At 39.4% G+C, this 13,417-nt stretch overlaps 1 protein-coding gene across 1 annotated transcript in view; it reads right to left on the bottom strand.

The window, feature by feature from the left end:
* The window catches only part of LOC116243768 (V-type proton ATPase subunit S1-like), a 52,043-nt gene that overhangs the window by 26,590 nt on the left and 12,036 nt on the right, over window positions 1-13,417 (bottom strand). The window contains exons 4-6 of the mRNA XM_031615173.2: window positions 11,295-11,488; window positions 10,338-10,381; window positions 4,994-5,079 (exon numbers count right to left, since the gene is read on the bottom strand). Of these exons, the coding sequence (XP_031471033.1) occupies window positions 4,994-5,079; window positions 10,338-10,381; window positions 11,295-11,488 (324 nt within the window). The remainder of the gene's footprint in view (window positions 1-4,993; window positions 5,080-10,337; window positions 10,382-11,294; window positions 11,489-13,417) is intronic.

Raw genomic sequence — 13,417 nt, 5'->3', positions numbered from 1 at the left:
TCTTTTCTTTTTTTGCTCTAAAGCAACACATAACTGGCTTCAACCAGCCTTAAGCAGTTCTTCTGTAATTATTTAAAAAGACTCTACCTCATCTAAGTTGAAAAAAACTGAGTTAGCTGGGAAATAATTAAGTGCATATTCTTCATCTACAAGTTAAAGTTTATTTTTTATTATAATGGAATTATAAAGAGAGGGAGAAGGCTTAAGGATAAAGAATTCATGTGTTTCTTCTTTTATGTTGGAAGCCTTGATGCTTTATTATACTGTGTCAATCTATAATTGCTCTTTCAAATGTGAAAAATACAAAAGTAAATGATTAAGATTCTTCCCCTATTTAATGATGCATGAGGGCATCTACCCTACAACCCCAACTTCAGTAAGTGGTATTATAAGCACTTTTCCAACATTTGGTTTGCAGAAAAGCTCCCATTATAATGTTTCATTATATTTAACAATTTAAAGCATTTCATTAATCAGAAGCTGTGAAGTCAGTGGGGTTGCAGTGTTTAGTCTCCTCAGCATGGTGAATGAAAGAGAGGAGCTGCATGCCAGTAGAAGATGCAGCACTGCAAAATGCACTTGAAAAAAAATGCAGTAAGTAAAAAGCAGAAACAAAGAAAATACAACCACAGATACTTGCCAAAGAAGATAAAACCTTTTCCAACTCTTTCTAAACTGAAGTTTAGATTTCTGTATCACCTGAGGATCTACACCTTGAAGAGACTTTCTGAAGAGTCAACCATTTGTGCTACCCATGTTACTTATGGTTGATCTTGTAGTTCAGACTGCTTGTCTCTTTGTGGGACCAAAGACACAAGAAGCTTAGATGCTATCTACAGCTGACAGCTCATAGAGTGAAGCAGTCAAAAGCCCACGGGAGATGCAACTTTTTGAAAATGTGGAGGCAGTAGAGGAGGTTTGAACAGCACTTCACAATGCATCTGTAAAAAGTGATGTCAACAAAATGAGCATCAGGTGGGAAGTAGCCATAAACCTCCTTTTGGCAATATGCATCTCTTCAGAATTCAATCCTAGGAAACTATAAAACTGTCTTGCAGAAGTTTCAGAAGCAAACTTGTAAAAAACTGTCATGGACAGCACAAAGACCTGAAGGATGGGAAACATTATGAGATTCACAATTTGAGGCATACCTATCTTTCAGTCACCACAGTTTTCTAACCATTCCAGTTACAACTGAACAAGCAATTTCATGTTTACAAACGCAAGCCAAAAAAACTAGCTAGCAGTCAGCACAAGGAGGAGGGGTGACTCTGACCACAGCTCCCAAAACCACTAAAAATTCATACATTCAAGACCTAAAGTAAGCTAAACCTGATCGTAGCCCCTTTATGATACTGGCATGAGGATTCTGTAAACTTTCACGAGAGAACATGGAAGTAATTTCCTTGGTGAACAAGATTTGGTGGTGACAAACCACCAGAGATATGGAGCACAGTCTATCAATACATAGAGTGAATCCCAGCTCTTCCCGTCCTCCTCTGCTACAATTCTGAGGGAGTTCAGAAACAAGAAAGAACTCCCTGCTCCAACAGGAGACAGCAGTGCACGGCAGTTTAGGCCAGCACATCTCCTTGTCCTGATTCTCCAGATGAGAGTACTCCACCATTCCCAGCATCTCAGTCTTCACAGGAACTGGGGAAGAAAGGAAATGCTCCCTCTGGAGGGAAGATGACTTCCTGATGCAAGAGTGGAACCAGGACTGTGGAGGGGGATGATTCTCCCAAAGAAATTAAGCAACCAATCATCTAAGTTTTATGGAACAGAAAGGTCTTGGGAAGAGACCCCTCAACTCTTGAAACAAGCTTCTGCTTTTTAATGGAAAATTATATTAAAGCTATTGCTCAACAAGTGCTGCCCGACTAAACACCTATGTTGAAATTTGACCTAAGCACGTCGATTGCCATGATGCTTGTCAGAGACAAAGGGTGCATTTCCTCTCATCCTTTAGCAATCATCTACAAGAGGCAAAAGAAATACACCCTAAATGGACCATTTCAGTCAGGACTCTTTGACTGTAAAAAGAGCCTTGGTTGATGACATTTACAGTTCACTCGTCTAGAATTAGATGACACAAACCAGTCTCTCAGTGCCAGCCCAACTCAGCCAGACCTCAAGGGCTAAGCATCTGAGAAGGGTCACAAGATGTGGCACTTGCCTTGTTGGAGGAAGGCAGCTCAGTTATACCACAGCAACTGAACAGCGAAACCATTCCATGTTTCAAACAGACCCTGTTTCAAGGTCTTAATTCTGTCTCCCAGCTTCAGGTTCTGAAACTGGAACAGAACAGGAACCAGGTGGAATAAATCTCCTTCATGCATTGGGGTTATTAACTGATAGCTAAGATAGTCCAAAGGGATCTGTGTCTACTGACTAAACTGAACAGCTCTTCCTCATCATATCAGAATAGGGACTTAGTCATCAGAGAGTTTTGCTTCCTTTCGCACTAATTCACTTTCTGCGAAGCCAATACCAGTCTGGAATCTTTTCCAATATATGCATTTTTCACATTTATTTTTCTTTGCTTTAGGCAATGGAAGAAGGAATGAATGAAACAAGAAGATGCTATGAAGCCAGTAACTGTCCAGCAGCAGCGGTATAGTTGTTAAGACAGAAATATCTTACAACCTCAGAGTTTGGAAGCTTCATTGCATAAAATTAATTTAACCCATCAAAATGAGATCTTTTTTTTTTTTTCCTTCATTCTTGAGAATGTCATGCTTAAAGCTCATTTTCCTCATCAGCATAAAAAAAAGCCCACTTAGCAAACGCAAATCTCTTATAGGAAATGATTGGTATTGATTTTCAAATGTTCTGAGTAATGTGAAATCTTTTCCCACACAATGGAAGCCCCTTACTTCTCATACTGAGTTTTCAGTTATCACTTGGGAGTGACTCTCTAATTGCTAGATCACTGAATATGGTGCCTACAGTTTAAGCAGAGGGAATCAGTCCTCTAAGATATGGCTGCAAAACAGTTCACATCTTCCACACCAAAGATAACTAATACATACTAAGAAGAGGTTACATGCAAATGCAGACAGATGAACCCTGAAAGGCACTTTCCATTTTGACTGCCCTAGCCCTGAACAGAAGTTGATAACTGTGAATGGACTGTAATAACTTAAAGTAATTGTGTAAAAATGCTTCCAATAGTTTTATATGGTATTAAATTCACAGAATTAAGAAAAGTTTAAATTGCTTAGTTTTTTAAAATGCAGAACATCTAAAATACATTGCTTTAATTATTTAAAAGTGCTTCAGTTGCTCAAACTAAGTCACTTTAATTTAGCAAGTCTTTTGAAATCTGCATAGTTTTAAAATTCAACAAACTTTTAAAATTACTCTAAAAATTCCTCCTCTAGATACCAATTCTTTCATTAATTAAAAGTATTTTTCATTCTAATTGTTCTAAATGCAGCTTTCAGCTAAGAATGCCCATTGCCCATGCCCCTTTTGATTTCAAGAGTAAAAAGACATAATAACTGAATAATTTTTGTTATATCTTCATCAAAAGAAAAAAATGCAGTATTTGAAAAAAAAAGAAAAAAAGGAAATGGAAATCCAGAACTCCTACCCTCTCCTATCCACAAGAAATGCACATCACAAGAGTATCAGCGTGACCTTCCCCATGCTGCTCTGTCTGATGTCTATGTGTTCTAACCCTAGTCTTGAAAACTAAGCCTCTGGAAGTTCTGTTTTTCTTCAGTAGCTTTTTGCCTGTAGTCAGAAGGGACTATTCTGACTACCTAGCTTGGAAGTTTAATATGCTACTTCCTTGCAAAAACACAGGTTATTTCTGATCAAACCCAGGACAGCTTTGAGAAACCCATCCAATTTTGGCTTTAAAAAAAAGAGCATTTATGAAGTGCAGACAAGTTCCCATCACTCTTCTTTTGGGTGAGCTAAACAGAAATCAGACCCATGTAAAGCAGGTTTTCTAGATATTCTTGGGCTACAAAAAATTCACAGTGTTTCTCGTGTTCCCTCCTGAAAACCTTCCAGCTTCTCAAGATCCTGCCTGGAGATCTACACAATCTCAGTGATTACTTTCCTGTTCCCAAGCCCAAGAAAATTATAACTTCTGTATTTTCAACTGGCATTATCCTGAGCTTGAATTAAAAAACTAAACTAAGTACTGTATTAGCAGCTCAGTTGTATTATCTACTGGATCAGATAATTTTCATTCAAAGTGGCTACTTTATGGGATACAGCACATCCCCCCTACGCCTCTCTTGAGAGGGAACTGCATTGTTTTCCTCAAGTCTTTTAATTACATTAAAATGTAAATATTGCTTCAAGACAGCCTGCATGTCATACAAAACAGATAATGCAAGTAACTATTCTGCACTGCTACTTACTGTTAACATGATAGGATGATCTATATATGATGTTCTGACGATCAGCAATGGTGATGGAAACTTTGTGTTCCAGTTGTAAATATAAATACTGACTAAAGGGAATTAAATGAGTTACTTTAAAAATGACTAAATTAGCAGCCCTCAGTTAATTAAATATGTTCCATCTTTTCTGACTTGAAAAAGCCTAATAATGCTCCACATAAAACTTACTATAAAACTATTAAAAAACTGTTAAACATTATAGTCACTAAAAATAAGTTGTAAGGACAACTAAAGACACTGTAAACGTGTAGCCTCCTAGATCTTTTTTTTTGCTCAGAGACATGATTGAGCAGAAGGTTGTTAGAGTTAGGGTAGTACGGTTAGGTCTTGGTTGGACTTGATGATCTTTGAGGTCTTTTCCAACCTGAGTGATTCTATGATTCTATGATTTTAGTAGTTTTGTGATACAGCTATTGCATATGAAAACTCATGGAGTCATTTCTGGTCGAAACCTCATATAATACAGATTGCTTGCATGTGTAATCTTGAAAATCAGCTACATCATTCTTCTGTAAACATTAAGTTGTTAGATGACAACCACTTGACAGTTCTAGGCACTGAAGATTACTCACCCTTGAAGGTCTTACTGCAGTATAAATTACTGAAAAATGAATCCCTCGTTCCTGCAGATCCCTGGTCAGTCTTCCAATTATTTTGTCTATAAATAGAAACATGTATAATTTAACAAATGCTGTATGCTGAGGAAGCTATAATCCTACAGTAGTCGGCAAAGTAATGAGCTAGATGTTTAAGCTTATTTAGTTTATTTATGTAATTTAGTTGCTAGTACCATTCATACGTCAGTAGGTACAAATGGGATAAGACGTGTTCAGTGTCCTGAAAAATGAACAACTCAGTGAGACAACACAAAAACAAATATGTTAAAGCTGTTCAGAAAAAAAGATACGTAGTTTTGAAGCTGACAAGTAAATACAAGAAAAATAATACCTGAAACATAGAAGTTTGAGAAATTCAATGCAAGAGAAGAATAAACCCATCAAGAGATGAGAGCACGATGTATACCCTGTCAGTCAAATGGCCAGTTAATAAATAAATAACTAATAAAGCAGAACTAGTACCAGGCTGTGAATTACAAAGCACACAGAACAACAGATCACTGAGAAGCAATATTCAAAATAGCAGCAGTACTTAGTCTGGGACATGATATGTATAATATTGGCAGTGCCATTCCTTTTTGCTTCAGTGGATTTAAAGCCTGATTCTCTACTCTCAACAGAGTACAGAATGGAAAATTTTGCTATTGACTACAGTGGATAGCAAGATAGAAATGCACTGACATATTTCTGAAAAAGGAAGGAAAATCAAAGAAGGAAGAGAGGACCTCTTAGTGTGGTCCAAAAAACTGCAGAAAATTCACTTTTAGCTCTGAAATGACAGGCAGCTGTGACAAATACTTAGAATTAGTAAATGTTTTCAACTTGTATGCAGAAATATTAACATCTACTTATGATGAGGAACATAACAATTGTGATTCAAGAACTGATATCACAATTGCCATTAGGACACAGGAAGAAATAAACCAGCAGACTGACACAGACTGTTTCTGTGCCATTCCACTACTCATCCACATAATATTCTAGTGAATGGCTATTACACAGCCTGTACAAGCAGGTTTCTCAGATTACAACATTACACTTTACAGAAATTATATTTTATTTTCACATATTGGAAGTGAAGCTTATATTATTAGCCTTTTAAAGCTCTTTAAATTACAGAATCACATAGACTCACAGGATCCATAATTGCAGGGTTTGGAAGAGCTTTCTGGAGATCATCTAGTCCAACAAGCCACTAAAGGAGGTTCCCTAGAGTAGGTCACGCAGAAAAGCATCCAGATAGGTTTAGAGTATCTCCAGAGAAACAGACTCCACAATCTCCCTGGACAGCTTGTTCCAGTACTCTATCAGCCTCAAAGTGAAGAAGTTTATCTCATGCTCACATGTGCCCTTTGTGTCTTGTACTGTCGCTGAGCACCACTGCTGGCCCCATGCACTTGAATTCCGCTCTTCAGATACTTGTAAGTGTTGACAAGGTCCTCTCTCAGCCTTCTCTTTTTTAAGCTGAACAGCCCCACGTCACAAGTCACTCAGTTTTTTTCTCATACAGGAGATTCTCCAGACACAACATCATCTTTGTCGCCTTCTGCTGGACTCACTCTAGTAGTTCCCCTTCTTTCTTGACCCAAGGAGCCCAAAACTGGACACAGTACTCCAGATGTGGCCTCATCAAGACAGAGAAGAGGGAAGGATCACCTCTGCTGACCTGCTGGCCACGCTTTTTAATGCACTCCAGGATACCACTGGCCTTCTTGGCCATAAGGGCATGCTGCTAGCTCACAGAAAACCTGCTGTCCCCCAGCACACTCAGGCCGTACTCTGCTGAGCTACTTTCCAGTAGGTCAGCCCCTAAACTGTACTGATGCATGGCGGTTATTCATCCCCAGGTGTAGGACTCTACACTTGCCCTGTTGAACCTCATCAGGCTCCTCTCAATCCAACTCTCCAGCCTGTTCAAGTCTCACTGATTGGTAGCATAGCCTTCTTGTGTGTTAACCACTCATCTTGGATTTATGTCATCAGTAAACCTTCTAAGGTTGCACTCTATCCCTTCATTCAGCCATCAGTGAAGAAACTGTACAAGAAGGGACCCAGTACTGACCCCTGGCGAACACCTCCAGCTACAATCTCTAACTGCAAATCATGCCACTGATCACAACCATCTGAGTTGTGAATATGGCTTCCTGGCTGAGTAAAATTTTCACCTTCTGTGAAAATATAAGTATTATTTTTTTATGTAAGGTTGCATAACAGCTTGGTTGCAAGCTGATTTCCTCATGTCAGTCAAGAATCATAGCTGTGTAAAGTTTCCTTCTAAAAACTTATCATTAAAAACATCTACTATTAAATAAGAAGCAGACTTGGTCAGAAAATCAAGTGCCTACACACTACTAGTGAAATTATACTGGGTGTAGTTGTTCAAGGAATTACGTAATGTAGATTAGTATGCAAATCTACATGCACTGAGGGTAGTTCATCAGAAATTCTCAGCAGCCTCAGCCAGAAAAATACTGCATTGAAAAATGCACAGATTGTGAGGTTTTTTTCTTCCATTAAAACAACTGATTGCCTTATGAAATAACACACTATTTACATTCTGCTTCACTAAGGAGCTACATGTAACTATAGTTACCGCTACAATCTACAACTTTGGCCTTTGGGAAGATTCTAGAGGAAATTTCTTCATTCATTCACAGTAAAATTGAAATAGACCTTTGTTTTTATGTGATCAAGATTCTCCCAAGCCAGATACCTTGCTAATGAAGTATTTGCAGATCTCCCAGGAAAATGGTCAAGATTTGTCCACTCTATCTTGAAGCACTGAAACTGCTTGCCTACACGGGAATTAGTTAATCCAGCCTCCATCTGTAGTGTAAAAAGAGGCATCTCCAGATGGTGATATTAATGTTAGAGGGATTTTAGAGTGGCATTATTGCAGGTATTTTAGTCAGTATGAATCAAAGGAACACTGTGTAGGTCTATGAATGTGAAACAGTTTGTCCAGGATAACTCTCTGCAGTTAGCTTAATTGCATGCTATGCTCTGGTGGAAGGATTAAACCTTTCCGTCTCATTGAAGACATGTCCCCTGAATTTCACCAGGGACTGCAGGATTAGTGCTGTTATTAATTTCTAATCTACTTTACTTTCGTTGCATGCTTTTATACATGGATGGAAAGGATAGAGGAACTGAGAAGCAATGTTCTGGAAGGAGAGAAGGAAAAAGAAATAAAGAATACACTATGGATAAGAGGGAAAGAAAAGAATAGAGCAAGATGGAGGGAGAATGGGAGAGAGTGGCATAAGGGATAAACTGAGAATCAGAGCAGAAAGAAGAATACACACAAAAGAATTAAAGAGCCTCATCTTACACACAGAGTCACAAGCAGTTTTGACATTAATTCTGAGGTACACTGCACACAACAGATAAGACTGATAAGGCACAGTTCAACCTTCTCCTGAGCAGAGAAGCATTTAGAAGAACTAGCAAAACCTGAGTAACAATCTCAATTTCATGCAAATGAAAGAAAGAAATACTGAAAAACAGCGTGCACACACACACACACAAATGCAGAGCAAAAAGCCAGAAGAAATGTACAGTCTGGCTGAGAAGGGAGGATTCATTCTCTAAAAACCTTGTTATAATAAAAAAAAAAGAGAGAGATAGAGAAAGAAATAGTATTTCTAGCAACTGTTTTATAGAAATTACTCAATATCTGTCTATCTGTGCATGTACGAAGGGAGAGACTGGAGATAATTCTGAATCTGCAGAACTTTAAGCAGGTTTGAATTCTGAATTCCAGTTTGGATTTTGTAATGAGTCTCATTTTAATGATGTGTTAAAACTCCTGCTTATTCTAGCTTCTAGAGTGCTCAGAACTGCACATTTCCTTTGGGCAGAATCTGAGCCCATTTGCTCTGTCTGACAGAGATTGCTGTCTGCAGTGAGTAAAACAGCAGGAGAGATTTCTCTGACGTCTTATTACAGCAGATTTTAAAACCCTCTACAGCAGAAAGGAATTAAGTTGATGTGACAAACATAAGAGTCTTTGTGAACTTCTAGGCAGCATAATAGAGATCTGCCTTCATTTACTAAGGGTTTACAGTTAATACTGTTCAAAAATTACAAGCAGCATTGTACCGGTTAACAATTCTCCTGTCACATTACAGGTATGTGACACACAGCGTTTTTGGTTGCTTATCCAGACAGTGCTAGCAGCACTCACTCCCTAACAAACACCAATAACTCATGGCCTTACAAGCCCTTATGACCTTGACACATGTCCTGGCAACAGTATTCTGCAAATGGCTATGCTCATGCTGCAGCACCTGCTTGGACAGCCACACCTGCCTGACCACATGATTTGGGACCCTTCTCTGGCAGTTTTGCAATGACCCACCCAAGTCTGTCCTTTCCACTGCACAGACTTCAAGTAGGATAACTTTAAGGAACTGCAGCTCAGCAACTTGCATGTGAATTAAAACTTACTGCTGATGATATCTGCAGGTTCTACTCAGCAATGTGTTCAATGGCCAGAATGTGATTATTTAGCCCACATTATCACTTTTCTAGAGTATAACTGCAACTCTGAACACAGTGTGAAGATTTTGCACTTGGCCATATGAAGCAACACATCTTCCACAATCCACACACCTTTTTCCTGATAGCAGGCAGTTGACACTAACCACAAAGCTGGTATAGCTTGTTCCTGCATCATTCCAAAGGTCTCCCTTTAACTTTGCTGTTCCAAAACAAAAGCAGCCTGAAGCAGGGACTGGGAGGCCTGCTCTTGTGCTTGTGCAGGTGATGAACAAAATGTCCCATAAAAAAGAAGGTAATGTTTAGCCAAGGCCAACATTAATCCAGGGTTTTTGGAGACAAGAAGGAAGAACTGAACAGTAATGGTTTTAAACTAAAAGAGGGTAGATTTAAAATATTCTGAAGACATTCTTTACTCAGAGACTGTGATGCACAGAAATAGGTTGTCCAGAGAAGCTGCGCATGCCTCATCCCTGGAGGTGTTCAGTGGGGTTGGATGGGGCCCTGAGCAGCCTGATCTGGTGGGAGGTGTCATGCCTATGGTAGGGATTTGGGATGCCTATGGCAGAGGTGAATCATCACCACATTTCAGGGCACAGAGATGTATCCATTTCAGTGAATTTTGAATTACTCAGTACTTCAACACGATGATAATTGGCTGCTTATAGGTATGTAGAAGGCAGAAAAAGCTTTAAACAGTATTACAACAAAATCTGGAAAAAACAGGAAATACAATCTGTTCAAGCAAAAAGACACTTAAGTGGTGAAATGTTTGTTACATCCTGACTATATTGCTTACCATTTTCAGCAATTGCTTCCAGGGTGGAAATCTCATTTAAATCACTACAAAGAAGTGGGAGAAAGATAATTAAATTTTTTTGCTATACAACAGTGTGAATCAGAAATGTATACAGGTACATACTAATCAGCATGTCACTTTCAGCAGACTACAACCTTTTTTCTTCTTTTTCTCATCTCCTCCTTATGAACTTCTCCTTCTGCAAAGCAGTTCATATGAGGCCCACATCTTTAGCTGATTCCTCCAAAACCTCAGACTTCTTTAGCTGCAGAGAAGACAGACTACTGATCTTCTTTTGACCATTCTCTCCCCAGATTTCCTTGCATTTGATGGTATCAATCTAGATCAGCTCCATGACCCACACCCAGCGACCAGGAGAGCTCTATACCAGACAACCCCCAGAGGTGTAACAGCCAGGCACTAGCATTCACCTGAAGGGACAGACTCTACCTCCATTAGGCAGCAGTTGTTACAGGTCAGGAAACAGGAAGCTTTATAGCCTTCCTATTCCTTTAAGATTGATAAAAACTAGTCTCATTATTCACATTAAATTCTAGGATGCTTGGATGTTTATTTGTTTATCTTTCCTGACAGTTCTTTGACCCCTGGAATGTCTTCTAGCAATTAATTCAGCAGGTTAATCACATGTTGCATAAAATAATTCAGCTTTTCTGCTTAAAGAGTGCTGCCATTTAGTTTATTAGTTGTCCCTTTGTTCTCATATAATGAAGCAGACAAAACAGTAATGCCTGACTGACTTTCTCAATGTAATTCAATTATTATACCTCATCAGAGGACATTAAAAAACACTGAATTCACATTTGCTGGAAAAATAACTTTGTTAACTCTATAAACTACTCTTTGGATTTTTAAATTTCCTGAACACAACCGATATTTTGAAAAAGCAGTAAAAATCTTGCATACATTTGGGTCAATGTGTTTGTGACAAGGTCCTACCTGGTAAGTGATTGTAGCTGAATTACAAGTAAGTTTGGTTTAGATGTATTCACTTCCAGCTGAGAGATATCAAGATTTGTCAAGTTTTTCAAATTCCAATCTCCTGATGCCTGAAGAAAGTTCAAAAGATCCCTGGTAGCCTTGCAGTCAACAGCAGGCAAAACTAAAGATGAAGGAGAAGACTGAAGAATTTCCTGTAACAAATTTATGGACAGTTTATTTAACAAGTTAATACTAAACACAAACTATTTCTTTTCTCTATCCTTCATTTAGTACTCAAGGTGAGAAAACAGTATGGTAAACACTATATGAGCACTCACCAGCCAGATGCTGGCTGCAAGCTGCTCCTGGAAAGGTGCAGTGAACTGACATCTCCATCACTCTTACTTCTGCACTGTTTTGGAGCAAGCTTAAGACACACTGTGACCTCAAAATCTTACTGTCCTTTCCATGAGTGTAATGGAAAAGGAGAGGCAGCTGGTGTAGAAGTTCTCAAGCTGAAGAAGAAGATGGAGAGTATACTGGAGAATATGAGGCAAAAGGATGAGGCATCAGAGGACCATCACACAGGAACTAAATGGCCTCTTAGGTGAAAAACATCAATGCTGGAAATTTCACATTCCATCAGCTCTAGTTAGTAGGGAGTCATACTTCACCTAACAAACTACCTTCCTTTGTGTACATGCTAGTGGTACAGCACGCAGTACAGATAGATGTCTAATTTTAACTATTAATTAGATAAATCTGCATATTTTAGAATCTACACAAGAGTTGTCGGCATGAACTCTAAGAGAGCAAACCTTAAGCATCCAAGGAGCTAGTTCACACTGTGCGTCGGGGATCTGCTTGAGAGGATTTATGGACCCAGGACAGCTGGCTGCTTTTCAAAAACCACTTCTTAAAAGTGCACCACGAGCATGTAATCTCATTGTATCACAAGTCAAGAAAGCGGAGCAGAAGACTGGCTTAGCTAAACAAGGAACTCTGCCTGAAACTACTTTAGTACTGTGTCCAGGCCTGGGGCCCCCAGCACAAGAAAGATGCAGAACTCTTGGAACAAGCCCAGAGGAGGGCCACTAAGATGATCAGTGGGCTGGTGCACCTCTCATGTGAGGAAAGGTTGAGGGAACCAGGCTTGTTTAGCTTGGAGAAGAGAAGGCTACAGGGAGACCTCATTGTGGCCTTCCAGTACTTGAAGGGAGCGTATAAATAGAAGGGGGAACGGCTGTTTACATGGGTGGTTAGTGATAGGACAAAGGGGAATGGTTTAAAACTGAGACAGGGGAAGTCTAGGTTAAATGTTAAGAGGAAGTTTTTCACACAGAGGGTGGTGACACACTGGAACAGGTTGCCCAAGGAAGTGTGGATGCCCCATCCTTGGAGGCATTCAAGGCCAGGCTGGATGTGGCTCTGGGCAGCCTGGTCTGGTGGTTGGCAACCATGCCCACAGCCAGGGGGCTGAAACTAGATGATCTTTGAGGTCCATTTCAACCTAGGCCGTTCTGTATTTCTATGATTCTATGAACAAGGTCTGAAAAAAAAAATGTATGACCTCTGAAAGTAAGGTCTAGCTTCATAGAGAGAGTACAGAGCTACAGTTCGCATTTGCAGGGGGAAAAGAAGAAAAACCAAAGCTCAGTTGACACTGCCACTGTGGAGGCAGACAAATTAGGCTTTTTCAGTTATCCCCACAGAAACTGGAGGTCAAAGGAAAACACTGGACTGATTCTTGGAACTGATGGTCACCTAAGAACGAGAAGGAAAATGAGGAGGCATTTAATACCTTTTTTTGCTTCAGTATTTAACAATAACAACAAATCTTGGGCTGCCCAGACCTCAGAGTTAGTCAGAACACTGTGACTTGGGGAGAAGTGACTTTGTAAAGAATCGGTTGTAACAGTTCAGTGTTTACAAGTCCATGGGGTCTGACAGGATTCACCTAGAGTGATGAAGGAATTAGCAGATCATATAACTGAATCCCTCTCAGTTTACCAAAGGTTGTAAGAATTTGGTGAGGTACTCACTGACTGGAAGCTAATCAATACCAATGCTGTACCCATCTACAGAAGGAGTATGAGAGAAGACCCAGGAAAGCAAAGACCTGTTAATCTTATCTCAATGCC

Source organism: Phasianus colchicus, chromosome 1, assembly GCF_987193195.1.
Source record: "Phasianus colchicus chromosome 1, bPhaCol1.hap1.1, whole genome shotgun sequence".
In the NCBI taxonomy this organism is placed as follows: Eukaryota; Metazoa; Chordata; class Aves; order Galliformes; family Phasianidae; genus Phasianus; species Phasianus colchicus.
This window is presented reverse-complemented; position numbering and strand designations above follow the sequence as displayed.